At 36.9% G+C, this 21,576-nt stretch overlaps 1 protein-coding gene across 2 annotated transcripts in view; it reads right to left on the reverse strand.

The window, feature by feature from the left end:
* Positions 1-8,713: 8,713 nt before the first annotated feature.
* The window catches only part of LOC123552811 (trafficking protein particle complex subunit 10-like), a 126,111-nt gene continuing 113,248 nt past the window's right edge, over positions 8,714-21,576 (reverse strand). For both annotated transcript variants that reach the window (XM_053540927.1, XM_053540926.1), the window contains one exon: positions 8,714-9,515. In XM_053540927.1, the coding sequence (XP_053396902.1) occupies positions 9,328-9,515 (188 nt within the window). In that variant the 3' untranslated portion in view covers positions 8,714-9,327. The remainder of the gene's footprint in view (positions 9,516-21,576) is intronic.

Genomic DNA, 21,576 nt, shown 5'->3' on the forward strand with positions numbered 1-21,576 from the left:
GGACATGCTGAATAGATAATCCTTATTGCATTTCAGTCACTAAGCCGACCTTCAATGTCTCTGACTCGCTCCTATCCCCTGTTGACTTCTATGCTCTGGTGGAGACATGTGCTTTTCTACAAAAGCATCTAGATTTTTTTTTTCTTAGAGTGTCAGGTTCAGCATTTTAATACAATATATTGTGTAGTTTATCAGGGTTTTTTTTTTTTCAGAAGATGTTTTATATTTACATTCATCATTTCTGATTTTATGGTAGAAAATAAAAGTGCAAAATATTTACCAACTGAAATCGACTGCTAAGTTTCTCTGTGTTGTAAAAAATGTTTGTCTTTGAAAGAAGACCTCAACTTGACTGGAGAAAACTTACTCTGCAGCTTTTTGATGTTAAAAGATTTACTTTCTGGATAAATTTTTGTTTTTCAGCTGTTTATTGTCACCTTTTCTTAGTTATAAATTCCAAGGTGTTACAGATTATAAAGTTTGAATCTTCAATGTTGACAAGATTGCCCTACTTACATTTGACTTGGTTTTGGAAGTTTTTAAAGTCATAGTTTTAATGATTACGATCTTCTTTTTTTGTTTTACACAGTTAAAATTTCAATTATGGAGTTTTCATATTCTAATTATTTAGGGGGCCATTTCGCATATCTTATCACATCTCGTCCTTGGAGTGGATTGATTTCTCTTGCTCTGTTGGCCACACATTTAAGCAGACTTACCTTTTGTTGAGGCCTCTGCAGTTGAGCAGATATTGTCACTGATTTGAATCACTTCTCCCTCACCTATTTGGGTTTCCAAATATTGCTCAAGGTGTAGAACTCTTAATATTAGGAAGTCATCTAGCTGAAATAAAACTGTGAATTATATCTAGTAATTTCACAAAGAAAATATATTTGATAGCTTTTAGCTCTGCTATAGGAAATATATGGAGAGCTATCCTACTTGTCCCGGTGAACACATCTGCGCTCGTTCCTAGTCCACACCTTAAATAAAGTTTTGATGCACATTTTCTTTATCTCTGTAATGACTTGATAGATTTGCTTCAGACATAAAATGGTTATTCCTCGTCATCATCCACATCATATGACATAAGGGCCAGAACTCTTGTTCCAATATTTTATGAATTATCCCCCTATTTATGTCCCCCTTTGAAGGAGGAGGGGTATATTGTTAGCTCACCTGATGCTCAGGTGAGTTATTGTGATCACTCGATGTCCATCATCTGACGTCTGTCGCCAGTCTGTCAACAATTAGCTTGTGTATGCGATAGAGGCTGTATTTTTCAATTGATCTTCATGAAATTTGTTCAGAATGATTGCCTTGATGAAATCTAGGTCGAGTTTATAAGCATCACCACGATTCAACACGATTGCGTTTTGCGCCAAGTTTTTCTAATGTTTACTGCGACATAAACACATTAGAATGTCCAAACTTTTTACTGATTTGAATAATATCATTCCCAAAATTTCATACTTTAATTGACCAAATGATGTCGGCGTTTGAAATATATTTTTTATCTCATCCATTGTGGAAACAAAGCGAAATTAATTCAGGAATGGCTGCGAATAAAATCACGATTAAGCCTGCAAACTACACTACTTTCAGTCATCATTTAATCCAATTATCTAAATATGTGGCGAATGCAAAAAACGTAAGTGAGCCACGTGTTATGAAAATAAATTGATCAACATATATCAAAGGCATGTTTGTTGTGTGTTGATTAAATCTATTATGTAAACAGTACTGCCTTAATCGGATCATGCGGTAACAATGATCTCTGATTGGCCGAGAGCGCAAAGCAGCCACTGCAAATTCGGCCTTTGATTGACAAGTAGTTATTTTGTGTACTTGGTAAGCTATGCGTCCGACAATTTTTTACGCGTCCTGTGGACTGGTGGTTGGAATATTGTGGCGTCCTTTTCCTAAAAGTATGCATACAAATATGCAGAATTAAATGTTCACAAGTACCCTGCCAAAGATGCACAACTTCACATGCTGAATATTATTCCTGTAATGTTTCATAGTACTGGGTTACTTTTTGAGATAATGTACATGCGACACAAATTTAGGCCCTTTTTATGCACTTTTGGCGGTTTGGTGTATGTGCGTGTGTCCGTCCAATTTTGTCCGGACTGTAACTTTATCATGCATGGACCACTCTTGTACATATTTGGCATGAAGGAGTGTCATACCCCATGTGCCTATCAGTTCAAGGTCACAGTCGGAGGTCAAAGGTCAAATTGAAGTTTGTCTGGAGCATTTCTTAATGCATGGTAGGATTTTGATGTAACTTGGCATGAATGTTCACCATTATAAGATGTGTCATGCGCATGAACCAGGACCCTAGGTCTAAGGTCAAGATCACAGAGGTTAAACGTCAGATACAAGAATGACTTTGTCTGGAGCATTTCTTTTTCATGCATACTGGTCCAGTGCCTAAATGCGGACACTTTTGGTGGTTTTATGACGATAACTTTGCATTTCGAAACCGCACGTACATCACATTTCAAATGTATAATTTTAGGTTCTTTATAAATCTCTATGCAAAACAACAAAATCGTATATTGCTGATTTCATCATAAAAAAGTCACCCAAAGCAGACCAGTAAAAGCTGTCAAAATCAACCTTCAGAGTGCTTAAATATTCGGACATTATTTCGGTATCAAATGCAACGAATCAGTGCACCAAAAAATAACAATGAACACGACTCTGTTTGAAACAAAGCAGTCAGATTCAGTCCTGTAAATGTATACAGACATCTCTGTTTGATTGAAGTTTTAATACTGTAAATCAAGTGATCATGTGGACTAGTTTCTAATTTAACGTATAACTGCCAAATATAACAGTAGTATAATACGAAATAATATCTCTCTTAGCGAAAATTAATGTTTACAGCTATCTTTACCCACATGCAGATTCTGTTGCTGTCGTTATACTTTTTGACACATCTATGCACTATAATGACGCCGCGCAAATTTAATCTTATGAATTACTTCCCTCATCTGCAAAATGCTGGCATTTTCTTCTCTATTGAATTAATTATTATATAACAGAAATCGGTCAAATTTCTTAAATAAATTCTGAGGGTATTACAGAATTCTAAAACATGTTTTACATCAGTTTTGATCAACTAAGAAAAGAGGCAGAATTGTTTTCGAGATCATTAAATTAGTACCTCGTCGCACCTCAAATAACTGGCGTGCGCTGTATGACGTCATGCCCCACGATACAAAAAGTTTACTTTAAGCAGTGCGGATATTTGAAGGTAATTTTCTCTGGAAATATTTACATTCACACACTGTTGTTGACAACTGGTCGTCAAAGCGTTCGTCTTCGACGATTTTATTCATTCCAGTAAATCACGACCGTAAAGCGTGTTTTAACGGTGTCCTAAATTTTAAGCACCGTCCGGATTTAGGCACTGGACCAGTAGAGGGATTTGATGTAACTTGGCACAATTGTTTGCCATCATCAGACGGAGTGTCATGAGCAAGAAATTTTGAGGTGTATTATGACCTATCTCTACTTGAGGATTTTTATGTGGACTAAGAGTGATGTGTGCAACTCTTAGTCCTTATGACAGCTGGCCGGCTTGACGTGTTGCCCGTGAGCATCTTGTTGACCAAGTCAAGGGCCGTAATTCTGGTCTGTGATCCAAATTAAAATCCCTGGTGCACAGCTTCCCTTGCTGAATAACAACCCTGTGAGGTTTGAGGACTGGGTCTCTGATATATCTCTTCCGACAAATATTGCCCCACTTTGCACAGCTCTTGTGTGGTAATGTTTTATGCCAAAGTGGAATAATTTGAACAATCTTGGTAGAGGGTCACATAAGGGCCATTTGTGTGAAAGTGGGCCAGCAGTTTCATACGGGATTTAAAGTTTCCTCTGTTTACATATAAGAAAATGACCACACACACTGGCAGCCATGTCTTTTGACGATTTGGAATAATTTGAACAAACGTGGTAGAGGTATATATAAGGGCCATTTGTGTAAAATTATTTTCTAAATTGGACCTGTGGTTTAGGAGATGTCGTTTGAAGATTTTCTTTTTTTAGCTGTGCAAGTAAGAACCATTTGAACAACTTTGGAAAAGGACTACCCAAGGAACATCCAGGCCAAGTTTCATCAGTTTACACCAAATGGTGTCAGTGATGTTGTTTGAAGAAAAGTACAAATGGTTTCATTGATGTTTGAAGAGCAGACAGAAGGAAAGCGGTCAAAATAGCTCAACCAGAGTACTTTGTGCTCATTGAGCATAAACAAGATTTTTTTTAAACATGTCTGATTAAAATATCTTTCACTTGTTAATACCAGATTTTATATTTTCACATTTCAGTCATTTCATCTGGGTGAGTTGGTGCTCACTTGCAGTTTTTATATGCCAGAAGGGATGTAATATATTATGACACTGGTGTCTGTCCGTCTGTTAGCAATTTCGTGTCTTGAACCCTTTTAAGGATTTCGAAGAAACTTGACACAAATGTTCATCACATCGAAACAACGTGCAGAGTGCGTGTTTTAGATGGCTTGCTTCAAGGTAAATGTCACACACTTAGGGGGTCAAAGGTCATATGACTTTGTTTTGTGTCCGCTCTGTAACTCTTAAATTGCTTGAAGGATTTTTAGCTCACCTGAGCACGAAGTGCTCAAGATGAGCTTTTGTGATCGCCCTGTGTCCGTCCATTCGTCGTCAACAATTTGACTGTTAACACTCTAGAGGTCACAATTTTGACCTAATCTTAATGAAACTTGGTCAGAATGTTACCCTCAATCAAAATCTTGGACGAGTTTGATATTGGGTCATCTGGGGTCAAAAACTAGGTCACCAGGTCAAATCAAAAGAAAAGTTTGTTAAAGCTACAGTCACACATACGGATATGTCCGTGCGTTGAAGTACAGTGCGGATGGGATTGGTCTGTGAGGGGATTAGCACGGAGCAGTACGTCTTAGTACGGGAAAAAAGATGAGAAACGGGGAACAAACAAAACAATACAGGACGCAGATAAGTACGGATAAGTAAAGGGTACTACATTGAATTACGTTTTACTGCGTCTGGCAACTTGTCTAGCGCTTTGGCGGGTCTGCGGTGAACTATGTTGAAATACGCTTAAGTACGGGCAGCCTCAGATAACTACGTTCAGCTACGGCAAGGTACGTTTCAGTAAGGATAACTATGTTTTAGTACGTTTAACTACGGATGAATAAGTTTCAACCAAGTATGACTAAAGTCACGCTCAAATGGCTACGGATCGCTCAAACTTTTGTGCATGTTCAAAAGTTTGAGAAACTTGCAAGTTTCGGATAAGTCTTGAATACGTTTTGACCAAGTGTTGGTATGGATTGATACGGATTACTACTTTGAGGTACGTCTCAGGTACGGATCGATACGGATTACTACGTTTCTATCCGTGGTTAGACGTAGCTATCCGCACCGTATGTGTGACTGGGGTATAACACACTAGAGGTCACAATTTTGGCCCAATCTTTATGAAACTTGGTCAAAATGTTACCGTCAATCAAATCTTGGATGAGTTCGATATTGGGTCATCTGGGGTCAAAAACTAGGTCACCAGGTCAAATCAAAGGAAAAGCTTGTTAACACTCTAGAGGTCACAATTTTGACCCAATCTTAATGAAACTTGGTTCAGAATGTTAATCTTGATGATCTCAAGGTCCAGTTTGAATCTGGGTCATGTAGGGTCAAAAACTAGGTCAAATCAAAGGAAAAGCTAGTGAACACTCTAGAGGCCCCATTTATGACCATATGTAAATGAAACTTGGTCAGAATGTTAATCTTGATGATCCATAGGTCAAGTTCAAATCAGGGTCAGGTGGGGTCATAAACTAGGTCACCAGGTAAAATCAAAGGAAAAGCTTGTTAACACTAGAGATCACATTTATGACTATATCTTCATGAAACTTGGTCAGAATGTTAATCTTGATGATCTCAAGGTCCAGTTTGAATCTGGGTCATGTAGGGTCAAAAACTAGGTCATTAGGTCAAATCAAAGGAAAAACTAGTTAACACTCTAGAGACCACAATTATGACCTATGTAAATGAAACTTGGTTAGAATGTTAATCTTGATGATCAATAGGTCAAATTCAAATCTGGGTCAGGTGGGATCAAAAACTAGGTCACCAGGTTAAATCAATGGAAAAGCTTGTTAACACTCTAAGAGGTCACACCTTTGGCCCAATCTTAATGAAACTTGGTCAGAACGTTACCCTCAATAAAATCTTGGACGAGTTTGATATTGGGTCATCTGGGTTCAAAAACTAGGTCACCAGGTCAAATCAAAGGAAAAGCTTGTTAACACTGTAGTGGCCACATTAATGACCATATCTTAATGAAACTTGGTCAGAATGTTAATCTTGATGATCTATAGGTCAAGTTTAAATCTGGGTCAGGTGGGGGTCAAAAACTAGGTCACTAGGTCAAATCAAAGGAAAAGCTTGTTAACACTCGAGAGGCCACATTTATGACTGTATCTTCATGAAACTTAATCAGAATGTTAATCTTGATGATCTTTAGGTCAAGTTTGAATCTGGGTCATTTGGGGTCAAAAACTAGGTCACCAGGTCAAATTAAAGGAAAAGCTAGTTAACACTTTAGAGGCTATATTTATGACCATATCTTAATGAAACTTGGTCAGAATGTTGATCTTGATGATCTTTAGGTCAATAGGTCAGGTGAGCGATACAGGGCCTTCATGGCCTTCTTGTTAAGAAACTTGGCACAAATATTCACCACATTGAGACAACCTGCAGAGTGCATGTTTCAGATGGCTAGCTTTAAGGCAAAGGGGTCAAAGGTCATACCTTTGGACATATATTTCTCTGCATTGCGGTGCTCTTGTTGAAGATATTTTGATCTTGCACTGAAACAAACAAGTATCTTTCAGCATCAATTAAAATGTAATTCTGCAGAATTAGGGGAGAAATGTGCACTGCATTAATAACATGAGCTGTCTGTAAGACAGTGCGCTCGACTTTTCTCAGTGCTTGACTGTGAATTAGAGCTTTGCCAGTAAAAAAATTCCAAGTTAAAAAGGGACATAACTCTGTCAAAATTCAAACCAGAGTTATGGGAATTGTGTCTCCTGGTGTAGACTTTGATAGTAAATAACTATTTTGAGTTTCAAGTCAAAAGCTTTAATAGTAACAGAGATATTTGACTTTTAACAAAAAAATCTAAGTTAAAACAGGGGCATAATTCTGTCAAAATTCAGATCAGAGTTATGGGGATTGTTTCTTCTGGTGTAGACTTTGATTGTAAATAACTCTTGAGTTTCAAGTCAAAAGCTTTAACAGTAACAGAGATAATTGACTTTATCAAAAACTTGAACCAAAAAATCTAAGTTAAAAAGGGGCATAATTCTGTCAAAATTCAAACCAGAGTTATGGGAATTGTGTCTCCTGGTGTAGACTTTGATTGTAAATAACTCTTGAGTTTCAAGTCAAAAGCTTTAACAGTAACAGAGATATTTGACTTTATCAAAAAAAAAAAAAACTAGAGCTATCACTAAAGGTGATGAATGTACCCCCCGCATGCACTGACACAGTACATTGCAATTTGACGCACACAAGGTTGCATAATTATGTGGACTGTATGTATATAGACTGTATGTATACAGTAGAGTAACAAAAAACAAAGTCCCATAACTATGCAGAATATTTATCTAAAAGAATGTAACATGCACCATGCACAACTAGGGTTGGTACTGATCACTTTCGTGAAGTTTCATTAAATTGTGTGTAAGGGTTTGGTAGATTAGGCACGCACAAGATTGCATATGCAGACTGTATGTACATAGTATGTTATCAAGAAACAAAGTCCCATAACTCTGCAACTTTTGTCGCTGAAAGAACCTAACATGCCCCATGCACAACTACTGTTGTTACTGATCGCTTGTGTGAAGTTTCATTAAATTGTGTCAAGGGGATGAGGAGAGATGGTGCGTACAAGATTGTGTCTATGTATATAGTATAGTAACAAAAAAACAAAGTCCCATAACTCTGCAAATGTTTTTCCTGAAAGAACCTAACATGCCCCATGCACAACTACTGTTGTTACTGATCACTTGTGTGAAGTTTCATTAAATTGTGTCAAGGGGATGAGGAGAGATGGTGCGCACAAGATTGTGTCTATGTATTTAGTATAGTAACAAAAAAACAAAGTCCCATAACTCTGCAATTTTTTTTCTAAAAGAACCTAACATGCCCATGCACAACTACTGTTGGTACTGATCACTTGTGTGAAGTTTCATTAAATTCTGTCAAGGGGATAAGGAGAGATGGTGCCACAAGATTGCTGTCTATGGATAGATGCCAGAAAACAAGCCGACAACTCTGCAATCAAAAGATACCCCCCCTTCACAACTTTGGTTGTCGTGGGGGGGGGGGGGGGGAAGGGAGGAGGGGGGAGTACAAAACAGTTCTTAAACGTTCGAAAAAGGAGTCTTAAGTTAAAAAGGAGCACAATTCTGTCAATATTCAAATCAGAGTTATGGGGATTATTTTTCTGGTGAAGACTTTGATGGTAAATAAGTGTATTTTAAGTTTCAAGTCAATAGCTTTGATAGTAACAGAGATATTTGACCTTATCAAAAACTTTAACCAACAGCGACGCCGACACCGACCCTGACACCGGGGCGAGTGCAATAGCTCTTCTTTTTCTTTGAAAAGTCAAGCTAAAAATAATGTCAACATTTCGGATTTTTACAATTTAATTGTAAACGTCTATTAAACAAATCATAGAATGTTACAGTAAGATCACATGATAAATATATTCATATTGCACGTATACAAAATAACATTATCACATAACAGATCAACACTTTTTTCTTTCTGGGAGATTTTTCATGTATTGGTCTGTTCATCACACATGAAAGCAGAAGTCCATTCATTTGCTTTTATTTCCTGGTTTAATACACTGGCCATATTGGCTTTGGTAACATTTTGCAATTCCCAGCTGGTTATATCCATGCTTCAAAATATCAACACCTAAACTTAATAAACATATTGTGAAGGTGAAAATAAAAGATATTGGACCTACAGTAACATTTTAACTGGGATTATATTTCTATGATCTTGGCTTTACTTGTACCCGCAATAAACTTAACACATGCATTTAAAACAGATGCTAACATTTATAACACATGCATTTAAATGCTAACATTTAGCAGCTTTTGATAATACAGTTTATTACTAACAACTGTGTTGAATTTATGTATATCACTGCAAATAAACATGCTGGAACAATTCTATTCTACTCTTGTCAGACTTCTGACTATATAATTATGTACAGTTCAATACTGTTCTTTTAAACAATTGAAACTTCCACCTCTCCCTTAACTTCCTCTGGGTACACATGTACTTGTTTTCCCAGACTGCTGTAGTACACCTGCCCTTGATTAAATTCAATATGCTCTGACACTTGGTCACTGTCTGAACTTTCTTCATCTGTACTGTCTAAAACATTTCTCTCCGACTCTTCCTTCACCAACATATCTGTAGGAAAAATTCTTTTCTTTTATATTTACTCAATTGGATGGAGTGTGTAGTATTTCAAAGTCCAGAAAAGGGTCATAAACTTCAGGAAAAATAGCGGGATATGACAGTCCCAACAGTAATGTTTAGATGAAGTTGTAATATTTCAGTTAACAAGAACTGTGCCTGACAGGACATAATACTTCCATTGGCAAGCACACTGGGACAGAGCAGCAAAGGGTGGAGAGATGGGGGAAGGGCGGATGAGTTTGGGGTGGTGGGATCTGGATGAGGGATACCAAGATACATTACGAAACTACCTGTGTCCACACGACACAGGTGCCTTCACTACTTGCCACTTCATATGGTTTCATGGCTCTAGTAGACTTACAAAGTCTGTTAAGATCAGGGGCATAACTCTGGAACCCATAACAGAATCTGGCCAGTTCAAGAAAGGAACAAAGATCTTATTGTGATACAAGTTGTGTGCAAGAATGGTTTAAATAAAATCATAAATGAAGCTGCTATTGTGCAGACAAGGTCAAAATAGCTAATTCTGGCCCTTTCAGGGGCCATAACTCTGGAACCCGTAATGGAATCTGGCCAGTTCAAGAAAGGAATCAAGATCTTATGGTGATACAAGTTGTGTGCAAGTTTGGTAAAAATTAAAACATAAATAAAGCTGCTATTGTGCAGACAAGGTCAAAATAGCTAATTTTGGCCCTTTCAGGGGCCATAACTCTGGAATCCATAATGGGATCTGGCCAGTTCAAGATAGGAACCGAGATCTTATGGTGATACAAGTTGTGTGCAAGTTTGGTTAAAATAAAATCATAAATGAAACCTCTATCTGCAGACAAGAAATTGTTGACGGATGCACAGACGACGGATGAAGGGTGATCACAAAAGCTCACCTTGTCACTATGTGACAGGTGAGCTAAAAATGTAAAGCATATCTAAAATCAGTTATGTAAAATTGTATATACGTGTTTGTTAAAATATCAGCTGCAAACATAACTAGAAAATGCTTTTGTAAAAAAGCGCATGTCTCCCCCAATGCAAAGTCCTATAGGCAAGAAGTCAATAGGGGTCAGGAGAGGAAGTCAAAGAGACACTGATGGTTGGCTGCAATAGGGATCATCTACTTGGCATGTCCAGTCATCCCTCTAAATTTCAACACTCTTGGCCTAGTAGTTCTCAAGTCACTGTTCAGGCTCCTGTGACCTTGACCTTTGATCAAGTGACCCCTAAATAAATATGGGTCATCTACTCTGCATGTCCAATCATCCTATTAAGTTTCAACATTGTAGGTCAAGTGGTTCTCAAGTTATTTCCAAAAAATGATTTTACATGAACAGGCCACTGTGACCTTGACCTTTAATGGACTGACCCCAAAATCAATTGGGGTCATCTACACTGCATGTTCAATCATCCTATGAAGTTTCAACATTCTGGGTCAAGTGGTTCTCAAGTTACTGATCAGAACTGGTTATCAATGTTCAGGCCTCTGTGACCTTGACCTTAAACGAAGTGATCCCAAAAACAACAGGGGTCATTTACTCTGCATGAACAATCATCCTATGAAGTTTCAACATTCTGGGTCGAGAGGTTCTCAAGTTACTGATTGGAAATGGTTTTCCATGTTCAGGCCCCTGTGGCCTTGACCTTTAACAGAGTGACCCTAAAATCGTTAGGGGTCATCTACTCTGCATGACCAATCATCCTATGAAGTTTCATCATTCTGGGTCAAGTGGTTCACAAGTTACTGACCGGAAATGGTTTTCAATGTTCAGGCCCCTGTGACCTTGACCTTTCACAGAGTGACCCCAAAATCGTTAGGGGTCATCTACTCTGCATGACCAATCATCCTATTAAGTTTCAACATTCTGGGTCAAGTGGTTCTCAAGTTACTGACCGGAAATGGTTTTCAATGTTCAGGCCCCTGTGACCTTGACCTTTAATGGAGTGAGCCCAAAATTGATAGGGGTCATCTACTATGCATGTACAATCATTCTATGAAGTTTCAACATTCTGGGTCAAGTGGTTCTCTAGTTATTGATCGGAAATGGTTTTCCATGTTCAGGCCCCTGTGACCTTGACCTTTGATGGAGTGACCCCAAAATCAATAGGGGTCATCTATTCTTCATGACCAATCATCCCCAAAAACAATAGGGGTCGTCTACTCCAGCAGCCCTACAACCCTATGAAGTTTGAAGGTTCTAGGTCAAATGGTTCTCCAGTTATTGCTCGGAAATGAAGTGTGACATACGTACGGACGGACGGACAGGGCAAAAACATAATAATATTGCAAGATGTAAACAAAAATATGAAATGTTAGATTTTTTGATATATTCCTATCTGCTTTAAAAACGGTAAGATATCTCTGACAGAAACGTTTTCAAATAACTCTTTCAAAGATTGAACGTCATAATATGCACTGCGTTGTGTAGCAAAGTCCACACAGTCGATTAGAATATGTTTAATAGTTAGCGGTGTTTGACATGGTACACATTTGGGTTGATCTTCTTTATTCAAAAGATAAGAATGAGTCAAAGGGATATGACCTATTCGACAGCGAGAAAGAACAACTTCCTCCCTGCAAACAGATCTGTGACCATGCCCTCTGGCAGCCATGTTTTTTGATGAATCAGAAAAATTTGAACAGTAGTTGTAGGAGGTCACACAAGGTCAATTTGTGTGAAATTATCTTAAAATCGGGCAAACAGTTTTATACAAGATTTTCTACTATATACATATAGGGAATAGTGATCACGCCCCCTGGCAGCCATGTTTTTTGACGAATCGGAATAATTTGAATAATCTTGGTAGAAGGTCATACAAGAACCATTTGTGTAAAATTATTTTAAAATCCGGGCTGACAGATTCACACAAAAAGATTTTTAAAGTTTCCACTATATACAAACAAGCAAAAGTGAACACGCCCTCTGGAGGCCATGTCTTTTGATGAATCAAAATAATTTGAACAATCTTGTTAGAGAGTCACACAAGAACCATTTGTATAAAATTATTTTAAAATCAGTCTAACAAATTCACACAAAAAGATTTTTAAAGTTTCCACTATATTATAGGGAAAAGTGACCACAACTGTGGTGACCATGTTTTTGACAAAATGAAATAATGGGCAATATCAGTCAGTCAATTCCCCTGATTAAACAGGTGTGCGTATAGGTGGCGCTACATGCGAATAGGTCCTAGAAAAGTTTGTTTACATTATTATTCAGTCGCTGTCACTTCAAACTATATTAGTAGATTTGGAAAATATCCGATAATGTAATCAAAATTCAGCTGTTTATCCCTTGAGCAATTGAGGAAAGAGCTTTATTTATATTTATTGATATTCTATGCCTTGAAAAATATGAGGCTAGCTGTAAGGACTGTTTTAAAGTGCATTTTCTGTGTGTCAATTTATATATGGACTGTATGATTGTTATGTTTGTTAATTGTGACAATAAATGCTTTTATTTAGCTTAAAAGTATTTTTCAATATTGAAATGCCTCCTTGGAAAATCATTTTATCATTGTGCAAGTATTCAGACTATATTCTTAGAATAAGGATCAATATACTAGACAGTATATATTCTTAAAGTTACAAATTAATCGGAAAGATCTGCATACACAGCTTAATGCAATGAGATCTTGAATAATATAGAAATTATAATAATGATTACTGTCAAATATTAGAATATATGCCCTTGTGATAAGATGTCCCTTCAATTTTCCATCAACCCAATCAAAGAGCTATATATATATATATATATATATATATATATATATATATATATATATATATATATATATATATCATATATATATATATATATAATACTTCTTTGGCCCAATTAATTTATTATAGGTGTTTTCTCATATATTTCATGAAAATATCATCTTTGAGGCATAAATAATCTCTACTGACAAGTTGACATACCACGTGTAAATTTAATTTTATGGTGCTGCCAGTCTTTAACTTTCAGTCAATTCAAATTCACAGCAACTTGCCCACATAAAGTGAAAATGTAAATCTTTACATTTAATAACAAGAGATCACAGAGTGATCTTGGCGCCCACCAATGTGCCATTTTTGAGTGTTCCAAATTTTAAGACTTACTGACTAGCTCAAGGTCAAATTTCATTTCCATACACATCACTGTGCATGTTGTCTAAATTCGAAAGCTGTAGCTTGAGAAATGTGAAAGTAGGTCACTAGGTCAATGTCAAGGTCAAAGTTTGTTTCGGTACACAATCCTATGCATGTGGTCTAAATTTGAAGCCTGTAGCTACAGAAATGTGAAAGTAGGTCACTAGGTCAATCTTAAGATCAAAGTTCATTTCGGTACACAAAACTATGCAAGTGGTCCAAATCTGAAGGCTGTAGCTTGAGAAATGTAAAAGTAGGTGACTAGGTCAAAATCAAGATCAAATTCTATTACAGAATACAAAACTATGCATGTGGTCCAAATTTGAAGCCTGTACCTTCAAAAATGTGAAAATAGGTCACTAGGTCAATGTAAAGGTCAAAGTTCATTTCGATACACAAAACTATGCATGTGGTTTCCAAATTTGAAGGCTATAGCTTGAGAAATGTAAAAGTATGTCACTAAGGTCAAAATCAAGGTCAATTTTTATTTCAGAATACAAAACTATGCATGTGGTTCCAAATTTGAACCCTGTACCTTAAAAATGTGAAAGTAGGTCACTAGGTCAATGTAAAGGTCAAAGTTCATTTCGGTACACAAAACTATGCATGTGGTCCAAATTTGAAGGCTGTAGCTTGAGAAATGTAAAAGTAGGGCACTAGGTCAAATCAAGGTCAAATTTTATTTTGGAATACAAAACTATGCATGTGGTCCAAATTTGATGCCTGTTTCCATCAAAAATGTGAAAGTAGGTCACTAGGTCAATGTGAAGGTCAAAGTTTTTTTCGGTACATAAAACTACGCATGTGGTCTAAATTTGAAGGCTGTAGCTTGAGAAATGTGAAAGTAGGTCATTAGGTCAAAATCAATGTCAAATTCATTTTGAAACACGGAACTATGCTATGGCCCAAAAATTTTACGCCTGTACCTTCAAAATGTGAAAGTAGGTCACTAGGTAAAAATCAAGGTCAAAGTTTTTCCATGCACAAAACTATGCATGTGGTCCAAATCTGAAGGCTGTAGTTACAGAAATGTGAAAGTAGGTCACTAGGTCAAAATCAAGGTCAACTCATGTCAAGGTTCATCTTGCCACTCAAAATATACTTTGTGGCCCAAATTTGAAGGCTGTAGCTACAGAATGTGAAAGTAGGTCGCTAGGTAAAAAATCAAGGTAAAACTCATGTAAAGGGTTCATCTTGCCACTCAAAATATACATGTGGCCCAAATTTGAATGTTGTAGTTATTGACAAGAACATTTTAAAAGCTTTTCCCTATATAAGTCTATATGAACCATGTGACCACCGGGGGGGGGCCATTTTTGACCCTGGGGGGATAATTTGAACAAAATTGGTAGAGAACCACTAGATGATGCTCATTACAAGTATCAAAGCCTTAGGCTTTGTGGTTTGGAAAAAGAAGATTTTCAAAGTTTTTCCTTTATATAAGTCATGTAAACCATATGCCCCCCAGGGCGGGCCATATTTGACCCTAGGGGTATAATTTGAACAATCTTAGTTGAAGACCACTAGATAATGTCACATACAAAATATCAAACCCCTAGGCCTGTGGTTTTGGACAAGAGGTTATTCAAAGTTTTTCCCTATATAAGTCTATATAAACCATGTGCCCCCCAGGGCGGGCCATATTTGACCCTAGAGAAATAATTTGAATCATCTTGGTAGAGGACCACTAGATGATGATACATACCAAAATAACAAAGCCCTAGGCCCTGTGGTTTTGGACAAGAAGGTTTTCAAAGCTTTTCCCTATATAAATCTATGTAAAAATATAGAAATAAACAAAGGGCCATAATTCACTCATAAATTGTTGAACCAGTCTGATTTTCAGGGGGACACAACTAGGGTACCAATACATCATTCTGACAAAGTTTGGTCAAAATCTCCCCAGTAGTTTCTGAGGAGATGCGATAACGAGAAATTGTTGACGGACGGAATGACGGACGGACGGACCACGGACGCAGAGTGATTTTAATAGCCCACCATCTGATGATGGTGGGCTAAAAACTCCCGTAGGATTTTTAATACACAGACCACAAATTTGTGAAGCTTTATAAATGAAAACAAATGTGAGACCTATTAGACATTATTTCAAATTGCAATGTATTAAGAAAACTTATTATACACATTACATTAACATCAGTGCCCAGTTGTTCAAAACTTTAACAGACTGTTAAACTAATCGCCAGTTAAAGTTTGATTCAAAATACTAGTCTCGGTGGGAAACACTAGTATGATGTTTTAATTTTACTGTAAAGGCATTTTAGTGTTCATAATCCTTAAGTCATACATTGGTTTTTCTAAGTTTTCTAAAATGTTGAAATATTACTTTAAAAGTTTATCGACTGTTAGCTTAATCAACTGTTAAAGTTTCGAACAACTCGACCCAGACTGACCGATATTTAACACCTAAGTGGGAGCAGGAAGTGTTAAGACTGCTTAAAGGATATATTCTTGAACCCCTGGAGTTAACAGGACACATGGCATGCACATTTTTATAATAACAATCAGTATGCAGCCAGTGGATAGAAAATTTTATGCAAACTAAATGTTTCCAGAGTAACCATTGTCTATTTGAAACAAAGCTTCCATTCAGGGGTAAAGTTTAGCAATATTTTCAACTAGCTTCTAGCTAGCCCACCTTTGCTAATAAATTATACGGAAATGTAACTCGCTTAAATTAATGCTACAACAATAATATCAGTTATATATTACTAGCCAGCATTTTGAAATGATGAAAATTTTACAAGGCTTTAAATTTTATGTTAAAAACAGAAGAAACAGCTATCCAAATAGATGATATTGATAAATTACATGATTAGAATTATTTTTTTTTAAATACTTTAATTACTTTTTTATTCAGATGTCAAATGCATGAAAGGTTAAGAAAAAGAGTTTAACACTATGATAAAAGCCGAGAGTACACCGTATGATAGGACCTATTCGCCCGCAGTGACACCTGTCAAATCATTTGGGAAGATAACTCGGCGAATGCTGCTATTTGAATAATCTTGGTCAATGTCACACAAGGACCATTTGTGTAAAATTATTTTAAAATCTGGCTAGCAGTTTTACACAAGAAGATTTTTTAAATTTCACCTATATACATATAGGGAAAAATGACGCCCCCTGACAGCCATGTTTTTTGACGAATCAGAATAATTTGAAAAATCTTGGTAGAGGGTCACACAAGAACCATCTGTGTAAAATTATTTTTAAGTCGGGCTTGCAGTTTCAACACAATTGTTGAAGACAGACGGACGAATAGACGCACACACGACAGAGACAGTGTGATCACAATAGCTCACCATGAGCACTTAGTGCTCAGGTGAGCTAAAAATAACAAGAGCTCGTAGAACACGAAATGCCTCCCTTGATCCATTCAGTAATTGCACAAGGAACAGAAATTATTTGGTCACTGTACACAAAAGCTTTACAGGGGTTCAAGTATAAAATTTTGAAAAACCTGAAAATATTGCTGGGGGCCAGGGGGCCGCATGGGCCCCCGGAAGCTGTGAAATTTTAGTAATTTCAAGAGTCATACAAACCATTTTTTGAAGTTCTTCTAGGAGTGTATCTACACAGAGTATTTCATCTTAAAAATTCTAATACTATTGAATCTAGCAAGATATTAGATTATGTCACTTATAACAATAACAAAATACTTCAAGAACATCTATACAAAGGTTTTTATTTACTTTTTTATTAGAAATGCCATTAATTCAAGTAACACATTTCTTTAACCCTTAGCCTGCTGCAGGCGAAATTAACAGCCTTTGCAAACAGCTTGGAACCAGATCAGACGCCGATTAAATCGGCGTCTGATCAGGTTCCAAGCTGTTTGCTACTCTACAATATTTCTTCCAATTTTTGGGAAAATTGAATGAATTTTTAAAATTTTACAACACTTTTCCAGCGCGACTTTTTACTACTGTAAAAGTTAATTTATAAATTAATTAATGATGTAAAAATTTACATGGAATTGTGCATTAAAAAGCCCTAACAGGGTGTAATAAATTTAAAAGGTTTTTAAAAGTTACTTATAATACCAGTCATGAGAAATGCTGCGTAAAAAATAGTTAGGAGTAAAACCTTCCCAATTGAGGGTGACTTTGTACTCGGAGAATTCATGTGTTTGGTCTTAAAAGTGCTTGGTTTTCAGTTTCATCAAAGTCATATTTTTTTAAAATTTCCCTTTCGTTTTGGGGGACTTCTCTACCTCAAGTAGGGTAAAACAATCCCTGAAGAACATGTCACATTTTCACAATGTTTTGGCCACTTTGCTTAATGTGGACCGTGTCCCCATAATAAAAGACACCCTTTCCCCCTTTAAGGTCTCAAACCCCCCCTTTTCACTCCCCTCAGGATGCTACTTTTGCCCATAAAAAATTTTACAACGGTGCCCATTTTTTCATAATCTAACAAAAACTTTTCTATAGACTTCACAATTTCGCACTGCAAAATTTAAATTCTTGAATTTAAGGGGTCAAAACAACTTTTTTTGCCCTTTCTCAAAATCTCCAAAATTTAAGCATTTGAAATTTTTATTATTTTCCCTCATCATGTTATGACAAAAAATTTTTCCCTTATGGATTCACATAATGCGCACTGGCCCCGGGTTTTTTTTTTTTATTTTATTAGTGCTATTTTGTTTCACAAGTCATTTCATAATCTTTTATTCACCTCCAGGAAAAGGCGACAAGTTTTACAATGCTGTATAAGGTTCTCTCCTGCTTTGACCTTAATCCAAGCCGGGAAGACCTAAAAAAGGATCTTAAAAATAATGTGTAAAAAAATGGCCATAAAAACCCCGACTATTTTTAATTTTTGATTTTTATGGGGTTATTTTAAAAGCAAAAAAAAATGAATGAAAAAAATGAAGTTAAAGGGGTAAAATGACAGTACACACCCAAGCCTTTTTCCGTAGATAAGCTTTCTTGTTTTTAGAAAAATTCCCCCAACAGATTTTTCCCCATCAAAAACTGGTTTCAACATTTTAAAATCCTTTTGTAAAATTAGTCAGAAACCACGGAAAAATGAGAAAATACCTTTTTTAATATTTACATCAAAAATTTTTTATTTCAAAAGGAATTTACAGTGGGAAATATTTGCCCCAAAAATTAAAAATTTAAAAAGCACCCTGAGCATTTTTTGAATTTTTTAAAAAATGAAAAAGGCAATCTTTTAAAATTTTTCTTTATGAAAAAATGTTAAACTTAAACTTTTTGACCTACCAAACAAAGGGCAAAATCAAAAGAAAGTTTTAAAAAAGTGTGGGTTTGGACCTTTTTCTTCCCTTTCAAAATGTTCATTTAAAAAATGAAACCTTGTAAATTTTTTGTCTATTTTTAAAGCAATTTTTTGCCCAAAAAAAAAAAAATTTTTAATTTAAAAGGGTTTTAAAAAAAAAATTTAACCCCAACCCCAAAAATTTTAAACGGCCGAATCAAGGGAAAAAAGTATTTTGGAAACCCTACACCTCCCCCCCCCCCCCTCCCACAGGGCTAAAATTAAATTTTTTATTCCCCGCCCCCACCAAAAAAAAAACTAAGTCCAGCCCCTTAAAAAATTGGGGAGAGGTTTCCCCGGGGGCCCCCCCAGCACATCTCAACCCCCCCCCTTTCACCCAACCCCAAAAATTTTACAAGAGAAAAAAAAACAAGTGGGGGGGGACTTTGTACCCCCAAAAAATAACTAACCCCTTGCTTAAAATACATCAAAAAAACTGGAAAATAAAGAAAAAAGCACAACCGAAGTTTTTTTCATTTTGGGGTTTTTCACGGAGTCTGAAAATTTTTCAAAAACCTAGAAGTCATCTTTTCAAAAAATCCCCCCATAAAAATAAAATAATAATTTTTTAAATATGGGGGATTTTTTGTAAAGTTACTTTTATGGCTTATGATAGAATTCAACCCGTGGTTTTTTCCTTTTAAAAGATTTTTTCACTGCCTTTTTTCCCCCCGATGATCATCGTTTTCCCTATTACAGGGAAGGTCGTTTTTTTTTTGTTTTCAACCAAATCTCTATTTGTTTCCAGAGCTTCTAATTCATCCCAAACCCCTCTCTACCATTTTTACCCCTTGTTCAAAACTTCATGCCCTACCGGGGTGGAGAAATTGATTTGGTATTTTTGAACAATATTTCGTTTTCGGATTTTTTTAAAAGTGCACCCCGAGAACGGGTTTTTCGGGAATCGCAAAAGGTTGTTTTCCCTTGCAACAAAGACAATGTCCTGCACTTGACCTCCCGAAACGGCCAGTTTTTTCTTTGTGGTCTCATCCCCCACCCCCCCCCCCCCCCCCCCCCCCCCCCAATTCTCAACAGATTTACACGATTAAAAAAGATCTCTGGACCCTAGAAAAACCGGAAATCCGGGATAACCGGGGAAAACTTTTTACCCCGGGTTTACTGTTTTTTGGGGCAAATTTACCTTTACATTTGACCATTACCCCAAAACAATCGCGGGGCATTTCTGGGCATGATTAAACCCCCCATTAACTTCCGTCCAGGCCCAACATTCTCAAGTTTCGTCCCGGAAAAGGTTTTTAAAAAGTTCGGGGCCCTGTGCTTTGATCTCGGGCTAAAAATCAATAAGGGATATTGGGGTTGACCAACTCCCTTTTAAATTTTTAATTTCCCCAGGCCCAAGCTTTTGAGTTATTTTAACTGGAAACCGTTTAACTGTTCCGGGTCACTGTGACCTTGACCTTTGACCTACTGACCTCAAAATCAATAGGGGTCATCTGCTGATCATGATCAACTTCCGTATCAAGTTTTGTGATCCTAGGCCCAAGCGTTCTCAAGTTAACATCAAGAAACAGTTTAACTATTCCGGGTCACTGTGACCTTGACCTTTGACCTACTGACCTCAAAATCAGTAGGGGTCATCTGCTGATCATGATCAACTTCCTTATCAAGTTTTGTGATCCTAGGCCAAAGCGTTCTCAAGTTAACACCAAGAAACTATTCCAAGTCACTGTGACCTTGACCTTTAACCTACTGACCTTAAAATCAATAGGGGTCATCTGCTGGTTATGATAAACCATCCAATCAACTTTCATGATCCTAGGCCCAAGCGTTCTTGAGTTATCATCTGGAAATCATTTAACTGTTCTGGGTCACTGTGACCTTGACCTTTGAAATACTGGCCTCAAAATCAATAGGGCTCATCTGCAGCTCATGACTAACATTCCTATCAACTTTCATGATCCTAGCCCAAGCATTCTTGAGTTATCATCCGGAAACCGTTTAACTGTTCTGGGTCACTGTGACCTTGACCTTTGATCTACTGATCTCAAAATCAATAGGGGTCATCTGCTGCTCAAGATTAACCGCCTTATTAACTTTCATGATCCTAGGCCCAAGCATTCTTGAGTCATCATCCGAAAACCGTTTAACTGTTCCGTATCACTGTGACCTTGACCTTTACCTAGTGATCTCATTATCAATAGGGGTCATCTGCTGGTCATGACTAACCTCCCTATCAACTTTCACGATTCTAGGCCCAAGTGTTCTTGAGCTATCATCCGGAAACCGTTTAACTGTTCTGGGTCACTGTGACCTTGACCTTTGACCTACTGAAATTCTTGAGTTATCATCCGGACACGGATTTGTCTACATACTGACCGACCGACCTACAGACGGACTGACATCTGCAAAACAATATACCCCTCCTTCTTCGAAGGCGGGCATAATAATCAGACATAAAAGTCAAAATACTATGGGCAAGTCCACTTCATGTTGATAATGTATACAATGTTCCTTGATCTAGGTGAAAACTGTAAGAGTTGAGTATAGAACAAAGTAAAGGATAAACATTACATGCCTCCATGTCTATGACTGTGATCTAAGTATTAAAAGCCAAGCAAAATCTACAACTTTAAGTAAACAAGAGACCAGACAATTCATTCC

Source organism: Mercenaria mercenaria, chromosome 4 (assembly GCF_021730395.1).
Source record: "Mercenaria mercenaria strain notata chromosome 4, MADL_Memer_1, whole genome shotgun sequence".
NCBI lineage: Eukaryota > Metazoa > Mollusca > Bivalvia > Venerida > Veneridae > Mercenaria > Mercenaria mercenaria.